Source organism: Pipistrellus kuhlii, unplaced genomic scaffold (genome assembly GCF_014108245.1).
Source record: "Pipistrellus kuhlii isolate mPipKuh1 unplaced genomic scaffold, mPipKuh1.p scaffold_m20_p_3, whole genome shotgun sequence".
Lineage (NCBI taxonomy): Eukaryota > Metazoa > Chordata > Mammalia > Chiroptera > Vespertilionidae > Pipistrellus > Pipistrellus kuhlii.
Window position 1 is genome coordinate 43,556,358 of NW_023425529.1, and position 26,090 is coordinate 43,582,447.

The following is a 26,090-nucleotide window of genomic DNA, read 5'->3' on the forward strand; positions in this document are numbered from 1 at the left end:
CAAAGTTTTAATCAAGAACCCCCCTCCCCAATGGTGTCCCGCTTTACCAATGTTAAAATCTGGTCACCCTTAGCTTTAGCTGTAGTGGACACAGCACAATGTCCATGCTTTTGGTGAGAAAGATAGCAACACAGAAGCACATGCTGACAGCCGGCGGGTGGAACGGACAAGAGGGCGAAAACTCGAGTGAAGGTCTAATTCAGAAAACAATACGTGTGCGCTGGACTGGCAAAAGGAATGTTTACGGAGCTGAGGATTAAGTGGGGATGGGTAGGAACGCGTGGCAGTGAGATAAATTACTGAGCTCTATGCCCCTGGCGGAAAGGCTGTAAGAGGTGAGCTGACCTGGAGCCGTAGCGCGAAGACAGGAAAAGATTCCGGGAAACAGTTTAAGATTCTGCCTCCCAGCGCCCCAGAGACTGGATCCCGTTTTTTTGAGACAATACGGGCACGCGCACGCGTAGACAGTATTTGGTTTTCCACTAGTCGACGGGCAGGGGTGGGGATTGGAGGACACGACCGGGAGGGAGGGGCCAACGCGAGTGGGCGGGTCACACGGGCTCTTCCCTTAAAGCTACTGGAGGGCTGGCGAAGGGGCGGGGCTTCCGGCGCAGAGGCCCCGGCGTCGGGTGACGCTAGAGGACGAACAGGCACGTGACACGGAAGTGACTACGAACAGGAAGAGGACGAAAAAAATAACCGTCCGCGAAGCCGAGCCGAACCGGACCCGCAGCCACCATGAACAGCAAAGGCAAGGCCTGGGGGCGGCTGAGGCCGTCGTGGGGACTAGCGCTGCCCGGAGCGAGCGGCCGGGAGCCCGGGGTCCACTTATTCTAAATGTGGGGCGAGCTGCGCGCCGCCCTCCTCGGCCGGCTCCGGTCCCCGGGGCTGCGTCAGCCGCCTTCGTCACCCCCGGATTACGGCCGCTCGCTCGCTTCTTCCCGGCCCTTTCCCCCTTCAACTCTGTGGCGCAGTTTGGCGCTGCGGAGTCGGGGTTGGGAGTGGGGGGTGGTGGTGGGGATGGGGGGGGGGAGGTTTGTCATGATGGGCATCTACAGAAGCAAATGGGGAGCTAGAACAGGGATTGGGTAGGCCAATGGGGAGCCGGCGGAGGCGGGGCGCCGCGCTCCCGAACCACAGGCAGGCCCCGGGCGTCACCGGAGCGGGCGCGGGTGGGCGGGCCAGCGCCCGAAGGGTCACTTTCCCCGTCCCTTGGCCGGCGACCATAATGTATCCTGCTTCCCGCGATGCTGCTAGTATGTCTGGCAGAACACGACCTCCGCTTTTCAAGTCAGGACTCTCCCCTTCCTTCACCCTCTGTCCAGTCTCAAGGTTCTCTTCCTGCATTCACGCTTTGTTTTGATTTGAGGTCGACCTTGAGTGGACATCTGGGAGAGAATCACCGTTACTCGTTACGAAGTCTTGGCTGGTTACAGCCGGGCCTGTGGAGGCTCCGCGGGCGAGAACTTGCCCTGCCCTCTGGAAGGAACGTGGGCCTAGCTAGATTTTCCACGTTCCCCAGTACACGCTATGGGGAGAGCGACTTTCCTGCCCGTTTATAGCCTAGCGTCCGTGATAAAGGACTGCTTAAGCAAAGAGAATACTCTTTCTCCCCCCCCCCACCCCCCCCTACAGGAATCAGGCCCTCCAGGGCAGTCTGGTTTTGCAAACCCCCTTTTGCTTGCTCCCACTGGTTTACTACCCGATAGGCCCTTCCTTGGTGGCTCTGTATGGCAGGCAATAGGCATGTTTTCTTGTCTTCCAGGTCAATATCCAACGCAGCCAACCTACCCCGTGCAGCCTCCTGGGAACCCGGTGTACCCTCAGACCTTGCATCTCCCTCAGGCTCCACCCTATACCGATGCTCCGCCCGCCTACTCAGAGGTGCTCCTAGTTTACTGGACTTGACCCTGGTTGAGAATACTACTTTTGGATCACAGTTTCAGTCCTTAGCTAAGTCTCACTCCATATATTGACAAACAGAAGAATGAATAATGAATCATCTAAAACAACATATAGTTCATCAATATCTGTTGGGTTCAGAATGTATTATCTGATTATTGTGCATTATTTGGCACAGGCTGAAGTTAAGATGAGTTTGCATTCTTTCAGTTAAAGGTTAGCTGTAGCAGGAAGTGATTTAAGAATATTGAGTGGTAGGGGAAAGGCAACTTGTATAACTTCTAGATTATAATCTGAATAAAGAGAAGTAAGAGTGACTCATTAAAGAGGAAACAGGAATGAAATCTGAAATAGGAATGTCATCAAGTAACATTTGGCCTTCTCCTGCCTTTTCTAGCTCTATCGTCCGAGCTTTGTGCACCCAGGGGCTGCCACCGTCCCCACCATGTCGGCTGCATTTCCTGGCGCCTCACTGTATCTGCCCATGGCCCAGTCTGTGGCTGTTGGGCCTTTAGGCTCCACAATCCCCATGGCTTATTATCCAGTTGGCCCCATCTATCCACCGGGCTCCACAGTGCTGGTGGAAGGCGGGTATGATGCAGGTGCCAGATTTGGAGCTGGGACTACTCCTGGCACTATTCCTGTGAGTATGACTTTATCAGAAAAAACTCAGCCCTTGTGTATTTTAACTTTCTGAAATGACTCCATATTCATCCTTTCACCATCCTTGTATAAGAATTGCTGGTATTAGTGTAACCAATGACGGCCACTAGTCAGGCAGAAAGTGACTGAGAGGGCAGGAGAACTGTGGCAGGTCAGTAGCATCTGGAACATTCACTGGCTCTGAGTTAACCAGATTCCTTGGCTTTCCAGTCCTAGGAGTCTTACCTGCTGCTTGTGCAGTTCACTTTGGTACAGTGAACTGCTCTAGTGACATTTTGTATTCATTCCATAGCTTTTACTTAATATTTGCCATCAGCATGGAGCCATGCTGATTAAAAAAGTAGAACGCATAGTCTCTATTAAGTAGCTTTTAGAAAGATACCAAAGAGTTTAGTTATATCTCCTGCTTAGTTTCCCTCTACGTGGGATTTAGAGCCCAAGTGGTCCTTGCTAGGTCTTCCCCCCCACCCCCCCAATGGATTTTTAGAGAGAGTGGAAGGGGGGTTGAAGAGAGAGAAACATCGATGTGAGAAAGACACATCATTTGGTTGCCTCTCGGGGCAGGGATTGAGCCTGCAACTGAGGTACATGTCTTTGACCTGATGAACCCATGACCCTTCAGTCTGAGGGCCTTGCTACGCCTTGAGGCCTGTCTACTCACCATATGTTAGAGATGAGGTGGGAATGGTGTCATTAGGTAGAGCCTTTTGGTTATCCCATTGAAAAATACTGAGGGACCCTGTGGTATAGGACCATGGACCTGGCACCCCATCCCTGTTTTTGGAATGTGGGTAGGAAACCACTGGGTCTACACTACCCATACTCAGAAGGGATCCATAGGCTTTATCTTGAAGCTAGAGCCCTTGGAGTAAGTAGTGCACATGTGTCAAACACAAGGCCCGCGGGCCAAATCCGTCCCGCCAGGCCTTGCAATGTGGCCTGCACCGCGCTGTCATCACTGCACTCCGCTGCATTTCCATCACAATGACAGTTTATGACTGTTCAGTAAACCATTCGGCCCGCGATTTAGGCTGGATTTTAGATTTTGGCCCCTTCTCTGATTGAGTTCGACACCCCTAAAGTAGTGCATGCTTTCCTGTTTGTATCTTTGGGTTCACAGATCTGCTTTAGTACCCAGATTGGGGGTACAGCTAGCTCCTAAAGTTGCTTTTGGTCAGCACACTGCCATCTTCTTAACAGGTCTTCTGTTCACCTGTGTCCATTTCCCTTGTGTCAGCTGCCCTATGCCCAGTCAACCTTGTCTTTTCCTTTCAGCCTCCACCGCCTGGATGCCCTCCCAATGCCGCTCAGCTTGCAGTCATGCAGGGAGCCAATGTCCTGGTAACTCAGCGGAAGGGGAACTTCTTCATGGGTGGTTCAGATGGTGGCTACACCATCTGGTGAAGACCCAAGGCCACCTCTGTGCCGGGAAAGACATCACATACCTTCAGCACTTCTCACGATGTAACTGCTTTAGTCATATTAACCTGAAGTTGCAGTTTAAGACACATGTTGTTGGGGTGTCTTTCTGGTGCCCAAACTTTCAGGCACTTTTCAAACTTAATAAGGAACCATGTAATGGTAGCAGTACCTCCCTAAAGCATTTTGAGGTAGGGGAGCTATCCATTCATAAAATGAATGTGGGTGAACCAGCCCTAAAGATCTTCCTTTAATTCCTCTGGAGTAATACTGTACCATACTGGTCTTTGCTTTTAGTAATAAAACATCAAATTAGGTTTGGAGGGAACTTTGATCTTCCTAAGAATTAAAGTTGCCAAATTATTCTGATTGGTCTTTAATCTTTAAGTCTTTGATTTATATTGCTTGTTATAAGTGAAACGCATTAGTTGTCTACTTTTTCTTTTCCATCTTTTTTCCCACATCCCACGCCAACCCATCCTCCATTCCCTCCCGCCAATCTCCATCAAATCAGTGGTGCAGGACAGAAAGCCAGTCAGACTAATTTCCTTCTCTCCTTGCACTTGTCCCCACTTGTCATCTTTAACTTGTCTTTCACAAGGATCCTCTGAAACCCCGTCTGTGCCCAAAGCACAGACCCCATTATTTCTGTTTTTGCATCTCCTCAGGCAAAAGCGGAGGGTGCCTTTTGGACCCTCCTCATAGGCTGTCTCTTCCATGAACCAAGCCCAACCTTGTTTTGGTGCCAGAAAAACAGCTTATTTGAACAAAGGATAGCAGCACAAACTGTAAACAACAGTTTGCTTAAAATGTGTGTGTTGGTGGGGAGGGCAAGGAGGAGAATGTATTTCATAAGCCTGATGACTTTAGAGCCAAATTTAAGTGGAGTTGTCAGATAAAAAATTGGTTACCATTTATTGTCCAAGCGTCTCCTGCAGCCATCATGGCTCCCAGTAATTCCTAAGCTGCGTTAATGTGGTCATGTTGGGAATGCCTCTACAAAATGACTTGAGTCCAGTGAAATCTCATAGGGTTAAGAATGTTTCAGGGATCCTTAATATTTTAATTTTTGTTTTTTGCAATTGGGTTTTATTTTTATAATTTCAGTTCATCTAAATTTTGTGTTCTGTACATGTGATGTTTGACCATACCATTGACTTATGGAAGTTAAGCGTTGTATGTCTCTCTATTTACACTGGTGCACTTAACTTGTGGATTTTTTTATACTAAAAATGTAGAATAAAGACTATTTTGAAGATTTGAATAAAGTGATGAAGTTGCATTACACCTCACTTCAAGGATTCATTACTCCGCTTGTTTTTAGATTCTATTTATAGCTTTTATATCCCACCAAGAATTCAGATAGGTGCCACTGCCATTTTAAACAATTAATTTTACTTCCTAAGCTCTTTAATTTTTCCCCATTGTGTGAAAAATTTCCCCCTTATTTTGTCCCCCTTATTCCTTAACTCACTCCCCTTTCAATGTGTGTGTGTGTGTGTGTGTGACCGGGAATCAAACTGTGGTTCATAGGCTGACACTCAACCATAGCCACGCCAGCTGGGCTCAGATTCTAAAAGTCTATTATGCCAAAGGAATTCAGAACATAAACTTAGAAATAAGGGAGTGATATAGACTTCTAACTTCCCCTAAAGTTTGACTTGAAAATGTTTTCAGTATAAAAGTTTGTGTAAGTTCAGGGTGACCTCAGTTTCTCCAAAGTTCTGTGTGAAAACTGGAATCTGGGTTGCTAAGATTGACTCCTCACCTCCTGAGGTGTTATTCTGGGTGGACTTGGACAATGGAGACAATACATTAAAGACTTCAAAGAAGATTTAGCTTAATCCCAAAGAAATATCTGGGGAGTTAAAAACTGATCGATTGCCTCTGGTATGCTCCCCAACCAGGGATCGAACCCGAGACCCTTTGTGCACAGGGCAGTGCTCCAGCAGCTGCCTGGCAGGGCCAATGGTGCCTTTAAAACATACCTCATTCTGAGATCCAAGTTAGATCCAAGAAGCTTCTCAGCTTGATTCAAGGAGATAGTGGGAGAAGTAGTAAGTAGACTGCTCCTGGTGCCCTCTGCACACAAATAGATTCTGGGAAATTGTGGCTCTTGCCAGGATAGAGAATGAGTCAATCAATCTCCCAGGGTATGTTTGTAATGACACTTTCTAGGACCAATTTTGTTTCAAGCGTGCCTCCCCCCCCCCCCTTTAAAAAAATTGTTTTGGGAACTTCTAAAACTTCTTAAGAGTTCTTTTAGCTTGGGAGAGGACATAGGCAAAGGAGTCTCGCAAAAGAAAATGTCAGAGAGTTTAAGCAGGGATAAGGCACAATGTAAAGGGTAACGACTTCCCTGCCATAACCTGCCTCTCGCTAAGATCTCCATCCCTCTCCAGAAGAAAAGAGGAAAGAGCCCCAATTCCTTCATGGCTGGGTGTGACATGCCCAGGATGCTGTAAGACCACCCCCGCGTTTACCAATGCACAAGCGGTAGTTTTGTGTGTTGGCTGCTCCACCCCTGTCGGCCTACAGGAGGGAAAGCCAGGCTCACGAAAGGCTGCTCCTCCAGAAGGCGGCAGGAAGAAAAACGCCCTGTCAAGATGAGCGGGAAACATCCCAATGAAGACATTTTGGATTAAAAAAAGTAGTTATTTCTTGTACATGAGAATGATTTCTTAATGAAAAATTTTAATTGTGATAAAAATAGCATTAAGTATGAGGCCGGGGAATAGGGGAAGGATGGGCTCAGATTAAGGGACGATGCACATTCACTAGCAGGTAAGGTATCTCTCTAGTCTTCTACCCCGCACGCCTGGCCTTTTGTTGGGGTATCAGCCTCTGGGAAGAACTCCTGTGGACACTACCTCCGCTGGGGCTGTCACTAGGTAGGGAACAGAGCAGCCGCCAGTGACCTCACGCCTCCCCTGTGACTTGTGAGAAAAACCTGGAGATGACTGGGCACATACTGAAATGCAGCCTGGTACAGCCCCGCCGCCTTGGTCAGTGACAAACACTCCTGTCTAAAGACATCAGCAGCTTTCTCCCTGTCCCTGGTCCCTACTGTCCGTGATGTTGGACTTGGGCCTCCTCCTGGAAGGAGCTCAGGGTTGCCCATTCAATGCTTCTCACTGGCTTCGGATAAAACGTGCACCTAATAAGTTAAATAGTCACTGTGTCAGCACTGGAGCCTGGAGAAGCTCCTGGGGCCTCAGATGAAGTATTCCTCCTTCTCCCTGCCCTTGGCCGCGTCACTCTCCATCTGAAGGATGGTGCTGGGCTCCCCTTCGGCCGGCTCGTAGGTGACGTAGCTGCCTTTGTTCTTGTACAGATAAAAGAAGATCAGGATCACGACCGAGAGCAGGGTGAGGAAGACCACGGTGATGACAACTTGTAAAGGAGAGGGGGAAACAGATGTTTTAGGATCCAGCGTGTATCAGTGATTCCCGGGGCCCCCAGAACTAGACGGCTCCCTCGCTTTTCACAAGGATCCTCCTGGTCTAGTTAACGTGTCCACTTCCAGTCTATATTCCCCCACCAAGCCCAATCCCCGTGGGACATGATCTGGGGACTCAAGCTAAGGATACAAGGTTTCTGACTTCTGATACAATGGAACTCTCTCTCCATCAGTTCCTGATGATTATGATAGAAACAGGAAGGAGGCCAACAGGAAATGGCTTATCCAACAGGAAGGGCTGTTTGAATCCATAGCCTCCTGCAGGGGGTTCTCTGCTCCCTCCTATCCTCTTCCTCACCCACTTGGCAAACCACACATCCTCCTCCCTGCCCACACACTGGAGTGTGGCGCCCATACCCGCCTAGATCTACGCGTGGCCCCCTCCCAACGATCATGTACTGGCAGTGCCTCTGCCAGAAGCCCCAGGGAGTCTTTCTGGGCTTTGTGTGTGTGTGAGACAGATAACCTACGTGCCCAATGAGCCCCTTTGTGGGTCTACTCCCTGACTTTTAATGCTTTCCTGGACAGGGAAGTCCTAGTTCACCACCACGGGTTCCTGGCTGACTGGAACGAGATGGCCCTGAACTCAGCAGGTCCCTTGGATCTGGCTCAGAGCCGCGGTTACCTGCGATGAGTGCTGTGCTGGCTTCAGCTTCAGGGGACAGGGCCGCGGTGACCTGCCGAACGGTGGTGATCAGTCCTGGAAAATTTACAAAAGTGGAGAGGGAAATGGGTTGAGTTGTTTTGTTCTAAAGCGTATGTTGGTCCTTCAAGCTTCACCACCCTTGTTCCCTATTCAAAAATTTATCATTCAACTTCGATAGTAAACCCACACAGAAAACCTGGGGAACAGAGGAGAAAATAAACCACCACCCAGAGACAGAGAACATCCTGACGGATTTCTTTCTGCCTGACTTCGGAGTTAAAGAGTGTGGGCTCTAGAGTCTGACTGACAAGGTTCAGTCCCTCAATGGCTGTGGAATCTTGAGAAAATGACCTCACTGTTCTGTGCAGCGCTTCCTCCCCTGAAAAACGGAGAGAAGAGCGTCTACTTTACAGGGTTGTTGTGACAGGTGGTAACTAATAAAGCTAAGCTGTTATTAATTAGGAACGCATGTTTCTGCATAAGTGAAATAAAATGCTGAATGTATATACATAATAGATATACTATATGGTACATGCATTTCTTCAATGTTCTTACAAACTCTTTGTAAACACTACCTAAAAGTTTTTAATAAAAATTTTTTTAATCTTCACCTGAGAATATGTTTGACTTAGAAAGGGATGAAGACAGAGGGGGGAGCGGGGAGAGAGACAGAGAGAAAGAGTGAGAGAGAATTATTGCTATGAGAGAGAAACATCGATTGGTTGCCTTCTGTATGTGTCCCAATGGGAGATCGAACCTGCAACCTTTTGCTGTATGGGACAATGCCCCAATCTAGCCACACCAGCTAGGGTATGTAAACATTATTTTTAAATAATGAGATGAGCCAAAACCGGTTTGGTTCAGTGGACAGAGCGTCGGCCTACGGACTGAAAGGTCCCAGGTTGATTCCGGTCAAGGGCATGTACATTGGTTGCGGGCACATCCCCAGTAGGGGGTGTGCAAGAGGCAGCTGATCGATGTTTCTCTCTCATCGATGTTTCTAACACTCTATCCCTCTCTCTTCCTCTCTGTAAAAAACCAATAAAATATATTTTTAAAAAAATGAGATGAGGTTCCTTATTAAGAACCCTTTCTACATTTCTGGAGCAGGCCCTGTAATTGGAAAGGTTCTGAAACAAGGCCTCTCCTATCCTAAATCGTATCCCGCTCCCTCCCACTCTTAGTGACTGACCCAGCCCTGAAGCCATTATCCTGAGTGGGACACACAGAACCACTGGCCTCCAGAAGTCCCTTTTCAACGTGTTCCTGGGAGTTAGGGTTTTAGTATAAACATGTGGAAAGGTAACAATTAAGTTAAGGTCACTGTAGGACAGAAGTACCCTGAGCAAACAGGCTGGTGGATGCTGTTTTCAGGAAGCATCCACAGGAAGCATCTCAATGTTCACTCCATAGATGATAACAGCATCGCCCAGTAACTGCCTGCCAGGTGCTGTGTGCCAGGTACTGTGCTAGGCACGCTGGGCATATAACAGTGAGCAAAACATTCCTGGCCTGTCCTCACTGAACTTACCCTCCGCCACACCACAGTTCACAGTAACGTACTTCCCATAAATGCACCAAAGGAAATACCCGGCGCTTAGCATGTGACGGAGGGGCCTGGCCTAGCCTTCAAACGGAGACTGCCTGGCTCCCCAGGAGGAAGACCTGCATAGGGAGCTGAAGCAGGCGTAGGAGCTCACCACGGGGTAGAAGGAAGTGGGGCACATTCTATGCAGAGGGAAGAGCCTAGGAGTTCTGAGACAAAAGGATCCCAAGGCCAGTGTGGCTGGAGCACAGGCACAGCGTGCTGCGTGTCCAGTGCCGGACACGAATAATGTAGGCACGTAAGTTTAACATAAAGGTAAGCAATATTCAGTTCAATCAATCCACAATTTACTTTGCCCCTACTATGTGCCTGAGGCACTGTCCTAGATGCTCGGAAGCAGCAATAATGAGGGCAACCAGGGAGCTGAATGTTAGTGATGAGGGTTCGGGGCGCAGACACCTGTGAGTCCCTGAAAGAGAATCTGGGAGGAAAGATGATTCCTGGAAATTCTGCAAATGATGCCAACGATGACAGCTTTGTGCTAGGTGCTTTACCGACATGATTATTAGTCCTTAGAACTCCAGTCGCTTCCAAGTGGTGTTTTTATTTGCCCACGTAGACCCTGAGGCCCCGGGGGAGGTAAGTGGCACACTTTATATTATAAACGAAGAAATAGTGGGTGGAGCCAAGATCTGAATCAGCAAAGTATTAATGCTCGCTGGAACCGGTTTGGCTCAGTGGATAGAGTGTCAGCCTGCGAACTGAAGGGTCCCAGGTTCAATTCCGGTCAAGGGTATGTACCTTGGTTGCGGGCTCATCCCCAGTAGGGGGTGTGCAAGAGGCAGCTGGTTGATGTTTCTCTCTCATCGACGTTTCTAGCTCTCTATCTCTCTCCCTTCCTCTCTGTAAAAAAATCAATAAAATATATTTTTAAAAAATCAATAAAATATATATATTAAAAAAAAAAGTATTAATGCTAAACCTTCCTGCCTCTGTCTTTTTCTTGTTTCCAACAGGAAAAGAGTGGGAGAGTTAATAAACGACAATATGAGGCAGCACAACAAGCTTTCTAAAAGGTTCTATGGTTTAGAGGACACGGGTAAAGGCAGAAGAAAACCAGACAACCACCATCAAACACAGACTGTCCGGCTTCCAAGAGTGCGCCTTCTACGGGGATTCACCCACAGGCGATCGGCACACAGACAATGACGTCAGGGTCACGTGGAAATCACGCTGGTTCATAAGCAACTGTCCCAGCTCTCGCATTTGATGTTCTACATCTAAAAAGAACATTCCTGCAACATCAAGACCTTAAGAAACACAAGATTCAATGGGAATGTCTTCCTTGGGTGCAGTCATCAGTTGGTTTCTACTGTTATTAAGCCGCCTGGTGAAGCAGTAAGTACAAGTGAAGGGCTGACAAATACATGTACCTGTATGTGGAAGCCAAGGGTTAAGGAGGATTTTTAGTTTTAACGAACAATTTTACTTTGTTGGAGGCGAGGAGTCTCTGGCGTCTCCGTCTGAGAGGAGGACGCACACTGGCCAGGGCACAGGGGGTGAAGGACGGGCAGGGATTCCAGGCTGGAAATGCTGACGGAGAGTTCACTGTCCATGTTTTATTTATTTATTTTAAAAATACATTTTATTGATTTTTTTACAGAGAGGAAGGGAGAGAGATAGAGAGCTAGAAACGTCGATGAGAGAGAAACATCGACCAGCTGCCTCTTGCTCGTCCCCTGCTGGGGATGTGCCCGCAACCAACGTACCTGCCCCTGACTGGGATCGAACCTGGGACCTTTCAGTCCGCAGACCGACGCTCTACCACTGAGCCAAACCGGTTTCGGCTCACTGTCCATTTTTTAATTGAGATGGCTGTCGTATTTTTAGGGTTTTCGTTACAGAGTTTCATAAGCGTTGAGTGGTCGGTCCTAATCCTGTATTTCCTGTAAGCCCATTTTTAGTAGTGTGATTTCAGAATGTGGGTCTTACAAAACAAAACAAAACAAAACACATCACGTTTTATAGCAGAAATGCCTGTATTAGAGACTTAGAAGAATAGTGTCAGAAAACGGGCAAACAAATTTAAAAAGTGTTATATTTGGAGCAAGAACAGGGAAAGAGCTAAGGGTGCTTTTTGGGCCTGAGGGTGTCGGCGTGGAGGTGACAGAGAAAGCAAGATTCATCCAGCCTTTTATTTGCCTCTGTCTCCCATCAAAGAGAAGGATTTTTGCACAGAAGCATCAGCAGGAACTCGGTGAGGGGGGTGGGAAGTGAGCTTAAGAGAAGAGATGCAACCCAGAAAGCACCAGACTGATCTAAAAGGGATCCAAACAAACGACAGTCCACAGCACTGAGAGGACACGTAAAGGGCCACTATCGGCGACGTGGGAGCGTCTGAGGAAGAGGGGCCAGGAGCCTGACAAGCCATCGAAAAGGTGGATTCTGTAAATAGCTGGTGATTTCCACAGAGTTCCCCCGCAAAATTCTAGGACACGCTCTCAGGGCCTGCTCTGGGGCCTTGATCTGAAACAGGATGCATGAGGATCACTGTGAGCACGAGGCTCAGACAAGCCGCCCAGCCCGCTGAGATGGAGAGTCCAGGCTCACAGAGAAATTAACAGTGAATTCCGTAGGTATTTACTGGCCGTGTACTCGGTGCTAGGCCCTGGCCGTATGCCAGCGCACACAACCAACAGCCCGTGCCTTCTCACTTCCTTAAAAATTAAGCACCATTACCATATGAGCCAGCAATTCCTCTTCTGGTTGTACACCCGAGAGAAATGAAAGCATGACCTCAAAGAGATATTCACACGCCCGTGTTCAAAGCAGCACTAGTCATACAGCTAAAACGCAAAATAACTCAAATGACCAACGGATAAGCAAAATGCCATGTACACATGCAATGGAATACTATTCAGTCTTAAAAAGGAAGGGAATTCTGGCACATAATACAGACTGGGTGAACCTGGAAGACATGCCACGTTGAAATAAGCCACCGTGAAAGGATAAGTATGGTATGACTCCACTTCTATGAGGTAGGTGGAACAAATTCAGAGACAGAAAGTGGAGTAGTGATCATGAAGAGGTGGGAGGAGGGGAGAATGGGGGATTCTTGCTTAACTGTGCAGCGTTTCAGTTTGGGATGAAAAGCTGTGGTGATGTTGTGTAACAATGTCCTTCAGCCTGGAGACACGACACAGCTGTTCCCCGTGAGGAAGAACACAGAACTGCAGACTTAAGCATCTTCAGAGTTAGCCCTGGCCCGGGGGCTCAGTTAACCGGAGCGTTGTCCCACACACCAAAAGATGCAGGCTTGGTCCCTGTCTGGTCATGTAAGGGAGGCAACGAATTGATGTTTCTCTCTCTTAAATCGATAAAGACATATCCTCAAATTAAAAAAAAGAAAACTGTAAATTTTATGTTATGTATAATTTTACCACAATTAAAAAAAAATGTTTAAAATTTACGTTCTGAGCGGGGAGGACAATAAACAAAGTGAAAAAACAGACGGCCTTAGGTGCTGACCAGTGCTGCGTAGAAAAACAGGCAGGAAGGGAGGCGGGGCGCTGGGATGCGGATGGCGGTGGCCGGGGAATGTCTCCCTGAGGAGGCGCCTTGAGTGAGGACCGCTAGGTGGGGAGGCGGCCATGCAGGCCTGGAGAGGACCTGCAGGCGGAGCTCAGTTCGGGCTATTGTCACACGGACATGCACGTGGGCCGGCACACTGGGCCTGTCAGGGTGCGGCACGGAGGTCGCCTGGAGCCAGGAGGGCCCAAGGCGGGGAGCAGGAGAGCAGTGGGGAGCCCAGGGCTGTCTGAGGGCGTGAGATGGGATCCCCGAGAGGTTTCTGAGGAGAAACGGGCTGGATTTACAGTTTACACAGCGCTCCTCAAACTCTGCGTGCCCGCGTCTCCGGGGATCAGGTGGGAAGGCAGGTTCTGATTCGGGGCCTGAAACGCCAGGACCACCCTCCGGAACACGGAGGCCACTATGCTGGGAGGAAGCCGGATCCGGCCTCGGAGTGGGAGGCCACACTGAGGTAACGGAGGCCCCACCCGTGCCCACCGCTCGGTGCCCAGCGGACCCTGCAGAGGACTGCGGCTGTGTCAGAGCGAGCGCAGAGACGGCACAGAGGAGTGCCTGGCCAACGCACAGAATTATTTTTAAAAATATATATATTTTATTGATTTTTTACAGAGAGGAAGAGAGAGGGATAGAGAGTTAGCAACATCGATGAGAGAGAAACATCAACCAGCTGCCTCCTGCACAGCCCCCACCGGGGATGTGCCCACAACCAAGGTACCGTATTTTCCTGCGTATAAGACGACTTTTGAAATGATATTTAGTCAACCGAAAATCGGGGGCAGAAGACCAAAATTGCACAAAAAATTACCTGAAGATCTTGACGGCAAAGTAAGTCTTTTCTTTGAAGTGGGGGGTAGTCTTATACAGTGAATATAGGCCTAAACCTATGTTTTAACTGTAAAATTAGGGGGTCGTCTTATAAGCCAGAAAATACGGTTCATGCCCTTGACCGGAATCGAACCCGGGACCCTTCAGTCCCAAGACTGACGTTCTATCCACTGAGCCAAACCGGTTCCGGCTCACAGAGTTCTAAGGAACAATAAATCACTATTGTCTTAAGCCGCGAAGTGCTGAGGTGGTTTGCTGTGCAGCAATGGGTAACGGAACCGAAGTTGATTCTAAAGGCTCCCGAGCGAAGGTGGGATGGAAGTAGAAAGAGGTTCGACCTGGCACAAGGGCACAGCTCATCCCCCCAAAGCGGGCCTTTTCCCGGTTTGCACGAACACACTGACTGGGTCTAGCGGCAGCTCAGGGGAGTGGGGGGATGCTGGATATGTTCTGAAGTTAAGGCTGACAGGAGGGGGGTGAAGTCAGGATGACACGAGGTTTGGGCCTCAGTGACGGGAGGGAGGGAAGGCATGATGCCACCGGAGCTGGGAAGCTGGAGGAGCTGATTGGAAGGGTAGATCCGGCTGTGGACAGCCTGCTTACCAGATGTCCACGTGCAGATGCTAAGGCTGGCATTTTGGGAAGAGGTGTGCACTGGAGATTTAGTCAGCGTATTTAAGATCATGAGAGTGGGTGAGCACCAAGGAGCAAGTACAGGAAAAGAGGATCAAAGTCCCCTGGGTTTCGCCAAGCATGAAGCCATGAATGACTTGGACAGAAGCAGCTTTGGCAGCCCTAGCCAGTAGATGAAGTTGGTGAGAGCATCATCCCAATATGCCATCGTTGTGGTTCAATCCCTGATCAGGGCACATATAAGAACCACCCAATCAATGCTTAAATAAGTGAAAGAACAAATTGATGTTTCTTTTTCTTTCTCTCTTTCTCCTTTCCTCTCTCCCTCAAATCAATCAATAAAAATAAAAAAATAAAAATTTAAAATAAGCTTTGGTGAAGTGCTGAGTATAAACCCCTGGTTTACAGAGGGTTACAAAAAAAAAAAAAGGAATGTTGCCCTAACCGGTTTGGCTCAGTGGATAGAGCCTCGGCCTGCAGATTGAAGGTCTGGGGTTTGATTCCTGTCGAGGGCATGGAGCTCAGTTGCAGGGTCTTCCCTGACCCGTGCCCTGGTCGGGCTCATGCAGGAGGCCAACCACCCGATGTGTTTCTCTCACATTGATGTTTCTGCCTTTCCCTCTCTCTAAAAATCAATAGGAAAATATCCTTAGGTGAGGATTAAAAAGAAAAAGAAAAAGTGGAACGAGGGGAACCAAAGGCACAACATAAACTTTTTACTTATGTTTCCCTGTAAAGGTGAGCAGAGAAACGGGCCATCGCTAGAGTGAGGAGGGAACCCAAGCTTTCTGTTTGCTTTTGTCTTTTCTGAGGACGAGGGAAATGACAGCATGTTTATGTACGGACAGGCATGAGTCAGGTGAGAGGGAACAGCTGCTGACGCATGAGAGAGAGAGGCCGGAACCATGGCCTTGAAGGGTCTGAGACCTAGTGTACAATAGAGGGCTGGCTGCAGACAGCGCAGGGACCATTCATTACCAATGTGAACACAGGCACAGAGGCAGGGAGTAGGCAGATGGGGGAGGGATAGGGGCCTTTAGCAATTCTCTTCTGAGAACTTCAATTTTTTCAAGAAAACCGAACATCAGGTCATTAACTGAGTGAGGAGGGGAGGGGATTGAAGGTGCCCCGTGAATAGCTAGAGGCTCCTCACAGAACATAGGATGGAATATTTATTCTCTCCTTGTGGTGGAGTAAAACAGCCTCACTGTAAGGACTAAGTGGGTGGTAACGGACGGTCAAGGAAAGGAGTGAGTGGTGCCAGTCTACACAGAGGTCCTTCCACTGAGGTTTGACCTTTAGTTCTTTCCGAATTGAAATTATTATATCAAACCAGGGACAGGCTACATTAAGGCCTTTAGGCAATTAAAAAGATTAAATCGTAAGACAGGTAGAAGAAAGTCCAATACTATAATGTGTCCCTTATGATGACGACTCTGGCTTTCGGTTTGTTTTTAAAAAGATAGTGAATATGAAATCCTTTGCAAGATCTTTTGTTTTGGTGTCCCACTCCATCGGTACCTTCCCCACAGGCTTGGTGCCCTTTGGGTAAACATAGCCCCCTGGGGACCAGGGAAGGGGTGACAAAACTGTGAAACACGCAAAGCCAGAGGGGCACCGAGTAAGCTGATAGACACAGAGATTTCAAATGACTGAAGAAGCCGGCCAAGTGGAACAAGATGAGAATTTAACAGATCCCCTGCTCTTCGGTCCAGGAAACCAACGAACTCACAAGTAAAATAGGGACTGGGGATGAATGGGGGAAGCCATGGCTTAGTGGCAGCAGATACAAATATAATAGGAGCATTAGAAAGCAGCTGACCCAGGAAGGATAGACCCCCAACTAACAGCAAGAGTGATGGGTAAGTTATAGAATTTGGGATGATTTTTATTTTCTTCTACTACCTGCTTCCCTTTCTCTTCCAGATTGCTTACGATGATAATTACTCATAGAACATGTTCAACCTGCTGTTATAATAGGCACATCAATTCGGTCTCTAACAATAGACACGGCAGTGCAGCCTTCCTTTGGCCACACCTAGACTGCTGAGTTGCGTCTGGATGTCACAACTTTGAGGTGAGCAGCCAACATGGTGAATGGTTTGGCAACCGCTCCAGATAAGGGAAGCTTGCGACAGGAAGCCCAGAGAGAAAACTCAGGGGGAGCCTAGCACTTGAGCGCTGCCCTCAGATGTGCCATTGGATGACCTGCACCCGGGGCAGAAGCCAGCGGGAGGCCGACGCCGCCCACAGAGGAAGCACACAGCGGGACAGACGCTAAGGGTACCGGCGGAGGTTCTGGCGGAGGCTCTGACCGCACGGGGGTTGAACCAGCTGGCCCTCAGGACCTTTCTCAGCCCTAATTTTGGGAATTTTTATAAACTGAAAACATTCTATCAGAATTTACTTCAAAATCACATTCCCGAACTGGCGACATCTCAGTGAAGCCTGTAGTTGAGTTAATGGCATTGTAACAATGTTAATTTCTTGTTTCTTCCACCCATGTACCATGGTCATGTAAGATGGGATAAGGGGAAACTGGCTGAGGGGTAAATGGGAATTCTCTGTACTATGTGTGCAACGTTTCTATAAACTTAAAATTATTGCAAAATAAAATGTTTATTTTTTAACTTATTTAAAAATATTTTATTGATTCTTACAGAGAAAAAAAAGAGAGGGATAGAGAGGACAGAAACATCGATGGGAAAGAAACATCGTTCAGCTGCCTCCTGTACAACCCCGACTGGGATCGAGCCTACAACCAAGATGCATGCCCTTGACTGAAATCGAACCTGGGACTCTTCAGTCAGTCCATGGGCTCAAGCTCTAGCCACTGAGACAAATGGGGTTAGTGCTAAAATGTTTATTTCTCAAAAATTAAAATTTTGGCCGAAACCTGTTTGGCTCAGTGGATAGAGCGTCAGCCTGCACACTGAAAGGTTCCAGGTTCGATTCCGGTCAAGGGCATGTACCTTGGTTGCGGGCACATCCCCAGTGGGGGGTGTGCAGGAGGCAGCTGATCAATGATTTTCTCTCATCGATGTTTCTAACTCTCTATCCCTCTCTCTTCCTCTCTGTAAAAAATCAATAAAATATATTAAAAAAACACACAAAAAAACTGTCCTGAGAACTGATGAGCTGGAGCCTTTCCGGCTTCAAGTATCAGGATTATTATCTATATTTATGATTTACAGTTTACAAGACAGACATTACTCTGCCTCCACCCTAACCGAGAACAGGACGCAGACAGGGTTGTTATTATCATTCTGTACACACCGAGAGGCTGGAGCAGCTCAGGAAGCGCGGGTCGCTCAGCAGGTGGCTGCGCTGGGTTCCAAACCTGTGCCAGGCTCCCTCCACCACAAACCACCTGCCCTCCGCGGTGTGGAGACACCATGCGCCGCCCCCAGCGAAACCGAGCGCCTTCTCCGGTTTTACTGCAGACGGGAAGGGTGTTCACGGCTGCACTGTTCGCGGGAGTGACACATATCTGAATGTCCACCGGGAGGAGGAGGATTGAATAAATTACAGGCCATTCATTCTGGAAACACTATACAGTTGTTAAGAAGAATGTGGCAGGTCTGCGTATACCGCGGGACAGGACGTGTGGTGAGATGAAAAAGAGCAAAATTGCTGGGGCAGCATGTAAGATGATTACATGTTTGTGAAAACTGTAAATGAAAATAAAATTATAAACACACACACACGTCCATAGAGGAAAGGTCAAGGAGGCTATTTTGAGGGGCATGAGCTAGCTTTTTAATGAAAACAACAAACAAGGTTAACAAAGTTCAGGAAGCCTGGGATGAAAGTGGGGGATGGCTTACGGCTTCCTCCCACTATCTCCCGGGCTACCCCATTTCTCCCCCGTCTGCTGTCCAACAAAGGAATCATAATGTCACTCTCCTCCCCTCCTCAGGCTGGGCAGTGCTCTGGTGCGGCCGGCTTTTCTCTCAGGGGCAGGCCTGGGGCTCAGGACCACAAAGCGGTCCCACCCAAATCCTCACCAACAGCAAATGAACTCGGAGATCCGTTTTGCTCGCTCCCCCTCCGCTCCGGGGTGCGCTCACCCAGATACAGGTTGGTTTCTTTGTGTCCCTTGTTCCCCTAAATCTCTTATCACGGAGGCATCGGATCCTTTGCCACCTGAGTCTGCCAACCTACTTATTTGCTCTCGAGCTGCCCAGCGCAGGGCGGCTCCCAGGCCTCCTTCCCACGGGAACCGCCCTGGAATTCTGCTCCCTCTCTCCCTCTCTCATGTGGCCGGCGGGGCGGCGTGGCGCTTTAAGAGCAGAGTGCCGTGACGGAGAGAACACAGGCTCCGGAGCGAGCCGAGCCGGACGTGGCACAAAACCCCCTCTGCCTCTGTTAGCCACACTGACCTTGGGAGAGTTTCCTAACCTCTGAAACTTCCTGAAACTTCCTGAAACTTCCCTGAACCTCAGCTTTGGCTTCTGTAAAATGAGACCGAAACCTGCGCATAGGGTTTTGGTAAAAAATAAAAAAATAAGTGAGATGAAAAATACTGAGTGTCCAGTCCAGAGTGAGGAAAACCTCGGAGGCAGCGGGAAGAAATGGGCTTTCCTGGTGGGAGGCAGAGCCCACAAAGGCGGGTTCCGCTCCATCCCACTTCTCAAGGGGCGACTTGGGCACTGGACGCAGCAGGCACTGAGCCTCGGATTCCTGATCCTTCCAGGAGCCCATGAAAATGGCTTTTAATGATTTTCATTTCTTTTAAATGTACAGGAAAAATTTGAACATTTAGGTCAAGGAAATTGTAATACTGTTATCAATTAATTGTTAATTTTACGTATAACTTTATTATTATTTTTTTCCTTACACCAACACAGTTGTAAAATATGATTTTTAACATGTATCTTTTTTTTATTTGATAGTCCTCACCCGAGGCTATTTTTCCATTGATTTTGAGAGTGGAAGGGAGGGGGAGAGACAGAGAGAGAAACCTCTATGTGAGAGAAATGCATCGATTGGTTGCCTCCTGCACAGGCTCTGACCAGTACTGGGGATCGAGCATGCAGCCCAGGTATGTGTCTTGACTGGAATCGAACCCAGGACCCTTCAGTCCAGAGGCCAACATTCTAATAATATATATATATATATATATATATATATATATATATATATATATATATATATATATTTTTTTTTTTTTTAAAGATGATAACCTTCTTCTTCTTTTTTACAAAATATATTTTTAATGATTTCAGAGAGGAAGGAAGAGAGGGAGGGACAGAAACATCAATGATGAGAAAGAATCACTGATCGGCTGCTTCCTCCTGGGAACTGAACTCACAACCCAGCATGTGCCCTTGACTGGAATTGAACCTGGACCCTCAGTCCTCAGACTGACACTCTATCCACTGAGCCAAACCAGCTAGGGCGTGGCCCTCACTTTCAACCCTCCACGAGGTTAGTTCCTTTTAAATCTTTATGGATGGACTAGGGGAAAGGATGGGAGGGGTCAGGTGGGGAAGAGACGGACAAGACCCTCAATGATCTCACTGTTTGTGACTTCTCCCGTATTGTCTCTGAACTTAATATCTGCTTGGACCCAGTGGGAGGGGACTGTATGACACATCCTAAAATACTATATCACTAACTGATGTCACTAGCTGGGTTAAGAATGTAAATATACAACTCAACAAGAACAACAAAACAAGACAATTAAAAAATGGGCACGGGGCTTGCATAGACATTTCTCCAAAGAGGATATACAGCTCAACATCACTAATCATTAGGGCAATGTAAATCAAAGCCACAGAGAGATACCACTTCGCACCCATTAAAATAGCTACTATATAAAAAGATAAAGTAATGAGAATGTGGAAAAAGTGGAACTCTTGTGCACTGCTGGTGGGAATGTAAAATGGTGCAGCCACTGTGAAAAACAGTTGACAGCCTGGCCAGTGTGGCTCAGTGGTTAAGCGTTGACCTATGAACCAGGAGGTAATGGTTTGATTCCGGGCCAGGGCACGGGCCCAGGTTATGGGCTCGATCCCCAGTGTGGGGCGTGCAGGAGGCAGCAGATCAATGATTTCTCTAATCACTGATGTTTCTATCTCCTTCTTCCTTCCTCTCTGAAATCAATAAAAATATATTTTAAAAAAGGAAAAGAAAAACAGTATGGCAGTTCCTCAAAAAAATTAAACACAGAATTACCACATGATTCAACAATTCCACTTTTGGGTATATATACCCAAAAAAATTGAAAGCAGAGACTCGGAGAGAGATCTGTATGCCCATGTTCATAGCACCATATTCACAATAGCCAAAAGATAGAAACAACTGAAGTATCTATCAGTAGATGAACGGATAAACGAACTGATTTATTATGTATATAAATAATATAATTCAGCCTTTAAAAAGGAAAGAAGTTCTGATAGGCTACCACATGGATGAAACCTGGAGATGTTATGCTAAGTGAAATAAATCAGACACAAAAGGACAAATATGATTCCACTTCTATAAGGTACTTAGTCAAATTTCTACAGACAGGAAGTGTAACGGTGGTGACCAAGGGCTGGGGGAAGAGGGAATGAGGAGCTACTGTTTAATGAACACAGAGTTCAGGAATATGGAAAAGCTCTGGAGATGGATGGTATTGATGGCTGCACAGCACTCTGAATGCTAATACTTAATATCACTATATTGTCCGCCAAAAAATGGGAACACATAATATGTGTAATTTATCACAAATTTTTTTAAAAAGAGAAAAGGAATGTAAATACCTCTCCTTTTACCCAAGTGCTGATTGCTCAGCTAGCTGCCCCAGCATCACGTGGTTCCCCCATGGGCAGGCTTATTCTGCAGGTCCTCTGCCCTCTCTTCTCCTCTTTCAGAAGCCCTCCGGGGGAAATGCAATCTCTGCAGATTCCCACATGTACCACCTCTGTGCAATGCTGTCTGTACCCCACTCTGCCATATCCATTCTGCGCCCCTCCCCCACGCAGGAGGACTCTGCCAACCAATCTAACCTTCTACCCATGTCTCCCCTTTCTCTCACCAGACAACTAACAGACTGAATTGTGTGCATCACTGAGGACATTGCTTTGGCTTTCCTTGGGGTTGCCATGCACCCGTTTCCACATCAGTAAAACAGAGCATGTCTGTCCTGATGACAAACGAAGCTGTGCATATGAACACAAGGGTGACTGGACCAACCAGGTTGTACTTCCTCCCTTAACCTAACTAGCACACAATGACAGTAATCAATGAATATATTTCATAAAGCAGATCAGCTTGGTGGGAATCCATTCCCAAAGCGATGAGAGCATAGCTCCAGGAACAATGGTGTTTTTTTTTTTTATCCTGGAGTGTATCACCAGAGGAGTGCAATTAGAAAGACGCAGAATTCCTTTCCAGGAAAAGGTGGGTTTTCAACAAACACATAACAACAACAACAACAATCATCATCATCAATGCTATTGAGAGCTTATTATACTAGGTGTTTTATATAGGTTGTCTTACAAATAACCCCATAAGATAGGTATTATCTCCCCCATTATACAAATAAGGAAACTGTAGCTTAGAGGTTAGATAACTCAGTGACACAAAGCATTAAGCGGTGGTGCCCCGAACTGGCCCAGCCCACTTCGATGCAAACGCACCAAAGTGCACACGAATTGCCTCCTGCTTCCTCCCAGGACCTTCCAGGGGCGAGGCAGCCAGAGGCCTTCCCATCTGGCCTGAGGCCTCAGGGCATCCAGAGACCGGGCTGGGGGAGAGGAGGCTGAAAAAGTGCCCATCATTCCACCTGGCACAGGCCTTCACCTACCTGCTGGAGAAGGCGTGGTGGGGAGGCCGGTCATGGCGGCCAGCGGATGGGCACCGGGAGGAGCTGGAGGTGTGACCGGGAGGCTAGTCATGGCCGCCAGCGATGGGCACCTGGAGGCAGGAGCAGATCTGCAGGAAGAGGGGAGAAGACAGGAGTGAGGTGGGAGGGGCGGGAGGAGACAACGGGAAATGCCAGAAGCCGCTGGTGCCAGGTTTTCCGGAGTCCCTTCCCCATCCCCTCTTCCCTGTGGAGCTGGCCCTGAACCCTTGTTTGGTTTCCCTGGGTAACTCCCCAGGCTGCGGTTATCAAGGGCAGGTCCGGCCGAAACCTGTTTGGCTCAATGGACAGAGCTTCGGCCTGTGGACTGAAGGGTCCCGGGTTCGATTTCGGTCAAGGGCATGTACCTGGGTTGCGGGCACATCCCCGGTGGGGGGTGTGCGGGAGGCAGCTGTTCCTCTCTAATCTATGTTTTTAGCTATCTATCCCTCTCCCTTCCTCTCTGTAAAAAATCAATAAAATGTTAAAATAAAAACAAAAAAAGAGCACACCCGGGAGACCACCGGCGTTCGGGGTGCATCATCTCTGAATGTCCTACCCCAGGTCCTGCCACCGGGTCACAGTCACCCAGCCCGAGCAAGTTGCAAAACGAGCAGCGGCCCCAGCTCGCCGACCTCGGTCCCGGTCCCCGGTCCCCGGTCCCCGGTCCCCAGCTCCCTCCAGCCCCTCCAGGGGTCAGGTTGGGGGTGCGCGGACCTGCACCTGGCTCGGGGTCGCGTGGGGGCCGGGGCGGTGTTGGGGGTGAGCCGGGCACGGATGAATGGGAGGCGGGACGCCTTTTGGCCCCAAACCACCGGCCCGCGGGCTGGACCCGCTCCCCGCGGTCCTGCCTTCCCGGTCCGCCCGCGCCGTCCGCGCACAGACCTCCGACTCCACTGCGGCCACGAGGGCCGGACCCCACCCGGCCGAGCCCGAGCCTCTGACGCCGGGCAGCCACGGACCCCGGGGGGACCCCCGACACGTCGGGTCCGCGGCGCCGGGTCCCCCCCCGCGCTCCGCCCCCGGCCCGTGCCCCGCGTTACCGGCTCCGGCGTGCGCCGCGCTGCGCTCCGGGCCTCCGCCGGGGCCGCGCTCGGCGCTCCGGTTTCGGTTCCTCCGGGGCCGGGGTGCGGCGGAGTGTGGGCGCCGGCCGCGCCCGCCCCGCGAGCTCACCTTTCCAGTCGGACGGGCTGCGGCGGGGCCGGCGCCGCTCCGCGCGTCCTGGGAGCCGAGGGGGCGGGCCGCGGGGCCGCACTCCCGCCGGGACCGACGCCGGAGCCCCGGGGAGGCGCGGGGAGGCCGGCGGCGGGGTGGGGTGGGGGCCGGCCGGTGGGTGGGACAGGAAAAGAGGAGAGAAGCCGCCCTCTGCAGGTTCCCCGGCCGCCGGCGCCGGGCCCAGGGAGGAAAGGCTGGCTTTCCTCCTCCGCCGGTCGCCGTGCCCTCCGTCCGGCGCGCTTCCTCCCTCGCCCCGGCGCTGGGTGGGCGGGGGCCCGTGGGAGCTGAACCCCGGGCCGACTGGGATCCGCTCGCTTTCCTCGCTACCCACTTTATTGGAAGTTTCAGTGAATGTGGAAAATCCCATTTACTTCCTTATCACTTAGGTTCATGGGTCGGTGTCCTGTAGCTTGGAGCGCACGGTACCCTCCCGCGGGCCGGGGGGCGGGGAGGGGGTGGGGGAGGAGGGGGACGTGGCCCCATCCGGATGGTCTTCCTCTTCGGATGTTCGTCTGAGGTGGAGGAGCGGCACGGACTTTGGACTCAAACAGTCTCAGCTCCGCAGCTTGTTGGTTGTGGGACTTGGGTAAATAGCATCTTTAAAATCTGTTCCCTCATCTCTGAAATGGGGGGCTGAAGCTGATGCTGCCCGTGAAGCCATTTCATTTCACAGACGTGGTTCTGCACATGGTAGGGTTTAATCAATGTCTTACTTTAGCCTCCTCTTGACTCACTTTTTTGTGGCAGGAAAGTTACCCAATGAATGATGATGAACTCGGTGACTGAGGATGGGCTAGTATAAACACAGGCTCTGAAATCTGCGATAAATTACTTGTCTAATTTCTCTTGTTGGGACAATACTTGTCTCAGAGTTGCTGTGAGGATGGGTTACACATAAACTAATTGCTAAAATTCTAGGGCAGATAAAAAAAATATATTATTTTTGCTGATCTGACAAAAATAGGTATAATTTTGATTCAGTCACACTGGAAGACTATTGTGTTCACTGTTGTCATTTTGAAAATTTGGCAATCTACACGGTCAGGTATTGCATGTTTTAAAAATTCTTGTGGCACACCGGTTGAAAATCACTGACCTAAAGCATTAGAACCTTACCTGGCATATAGTAAGTGCTCAATAAATGCTAGCTATTGCTATCCTGGCTTCCTAGTTCAGGTTAGAACTCTTGCGGTTATTCTGCCTTCCATCCCAGTGAAACACACTTCTGTGCTTCTTATTCTTGTAAGGAGTTTGGGAATCTAGGTTTGGGAATCACTGTTTATATAGATTGAGAGAGAGACAGGGGTTGTGCAAGTTTATTTGTGAGACAAAGACTGAAAGAGCAAGTCAGAGAATAGAGACATAGTGTGAGGGGGGGAAAAGCAAAGACATAAAATAAGCAAGGGTAGATGCTTTCATTCCTAAAGATGCTATTTACTTGGTAAAAACTGAGGATAAAACAGAGTAAGTTAATAAAATTCATTTTATTTAAATCTATCTTTAAAGGCATAGCAGTGATCAGTGAAGAAGAAAGCCCAAGAGTGGGAAAACTACTCCAACCAAGAAAGTAACACACAGGCAAGACACATATAAGATGGATGAGTCCTCAGATCAGAGAATACTCAAGAGAAAAGGAAATCCTTAGGGTTAAACTCCAAAGGTGGACAATTGCTTGTATTTACTGACAAGCTGTCCATGAATTCCAGGTAAGGTTGCAATTTTTCTTGTTTCGTGGTTGGTCTCTCTCGGCACATATTCCATTATGAATTGAAAACTGATAGAATCACAGACTCTCTTGCAATTAATTCTACACAGAGATGCATACAGATGATGGAGCCTCATGAGGGGACCTAGCAGTGTTCTCCAAGGACTAAATGCTAAATCTCAGAAACTAGAGCAGCCATCCTTTTGTCAACAGACCTCCAAGGGCCTCAGGATGGGAGATAAGAGATATTCATCTCTGCCCAATTCTACTGGATTTCAGCCCTTTATGTGTAGCTGCCAAGATGAGTCTTCTGAGTCCTGGCCTTTTCCCCCTGGACAACTTTATCATTTTGTATGTCTCAATGAACAGTCTGGTTCTTACCTGGAAATAGCTATCCTAGATAAGTAAGATTATCACTCCCGCACAACCACTGGCCCTTCCTCCTGCTTTTTGGAACTTCCAGTAGTGTCATACACAAATGAAGGGCTCATTTCACAGAGAATCCACTTCCTAGGAGATGAGGGTCAGTGAAAGCCCTGCAGAGAAAAGGGTTTTGCCAGATAAATGGGTGGGGCATTCCCAGGAGGGCCTTGGACAGCTGGTGGTCTGTATTCCAGCAGTTTCCTCACCTTCTAATACCCATGGAGCATCACT

General features: G+C 48.8%; 2 protein-coding genes across 4 annotated transcripts; one reads left to right on the top strand and one right to left on the bottom strand.

Annotated features, from left to right (window-relative positions):
• Nucleotides 1–601: 601 nt before the first annotated feature.
• DAZAP2 (DAZ associated protein 2) lies at nucleotides 602–5,276 on the top strand. Of its 3 annotated transcripts, none has more exons than XM_036455907.1 (4): nucleotides 602–751; nucleotides 1,766–1,884; nucleotides 2,300–2,545; nucleotides 3,841–5,276. In XM_036455907.1, the coding sequence occupies exons 1-4, from the start codon at nucleotides 739–741 to the stop codon at nucleotides 3,967–3,969; spliced, it is 507 nt and encodes a 168-aa protein (XP_036311800.1). In that variant the 5' UTR covers nucleotides 602–738; the 3' UTR covers nucleotides 3,970–5,276. The 3 variants fall into 3 exon arrangements, with proteins under 3 accessions (XP_036311800.1, XP_036311798.1, XP_036311799.1); XM_036455905.1 differs by lacking the exon at nucleotides 602–751 and adding an exon at nucleotides 1,082–1,256; XM_036455906.1 differs by lacking the exon at nucleotides 602–751 and adding an exon at nucleotides 1,233–1,332.
• A 1,351-nt stretch (nucleotides 5,277–6,627) lies between these two features.
• On the bottom strand, nucleotides 6,628–24,098 carry LOC118728893 (small cell adhesion glycoprotein). Its single transcript, XM_036455908.2, has 4 exons — nucleotides 23,560–24,098; nucleotides 22,481–22,608; nucleotides 8,070–8,144; nucleotides 6,628–7,377 (listed from the first exon to the last, which is right to left on the bottom strand). The coding sequence occupies exons 1-4, from the start codon at nucleotides 24,096–24,098 to the stop codon at nucleotides 7,199–7,201; spliced, it is 921 nt and encodes a 306-aa protein (XP_036311801.2). The 3' UTR covers nucleotides 6,628–7,198.
• Between the last annotated feature and the right edge of the window lie 1,992 nt (nucleotides 24,099–26,090).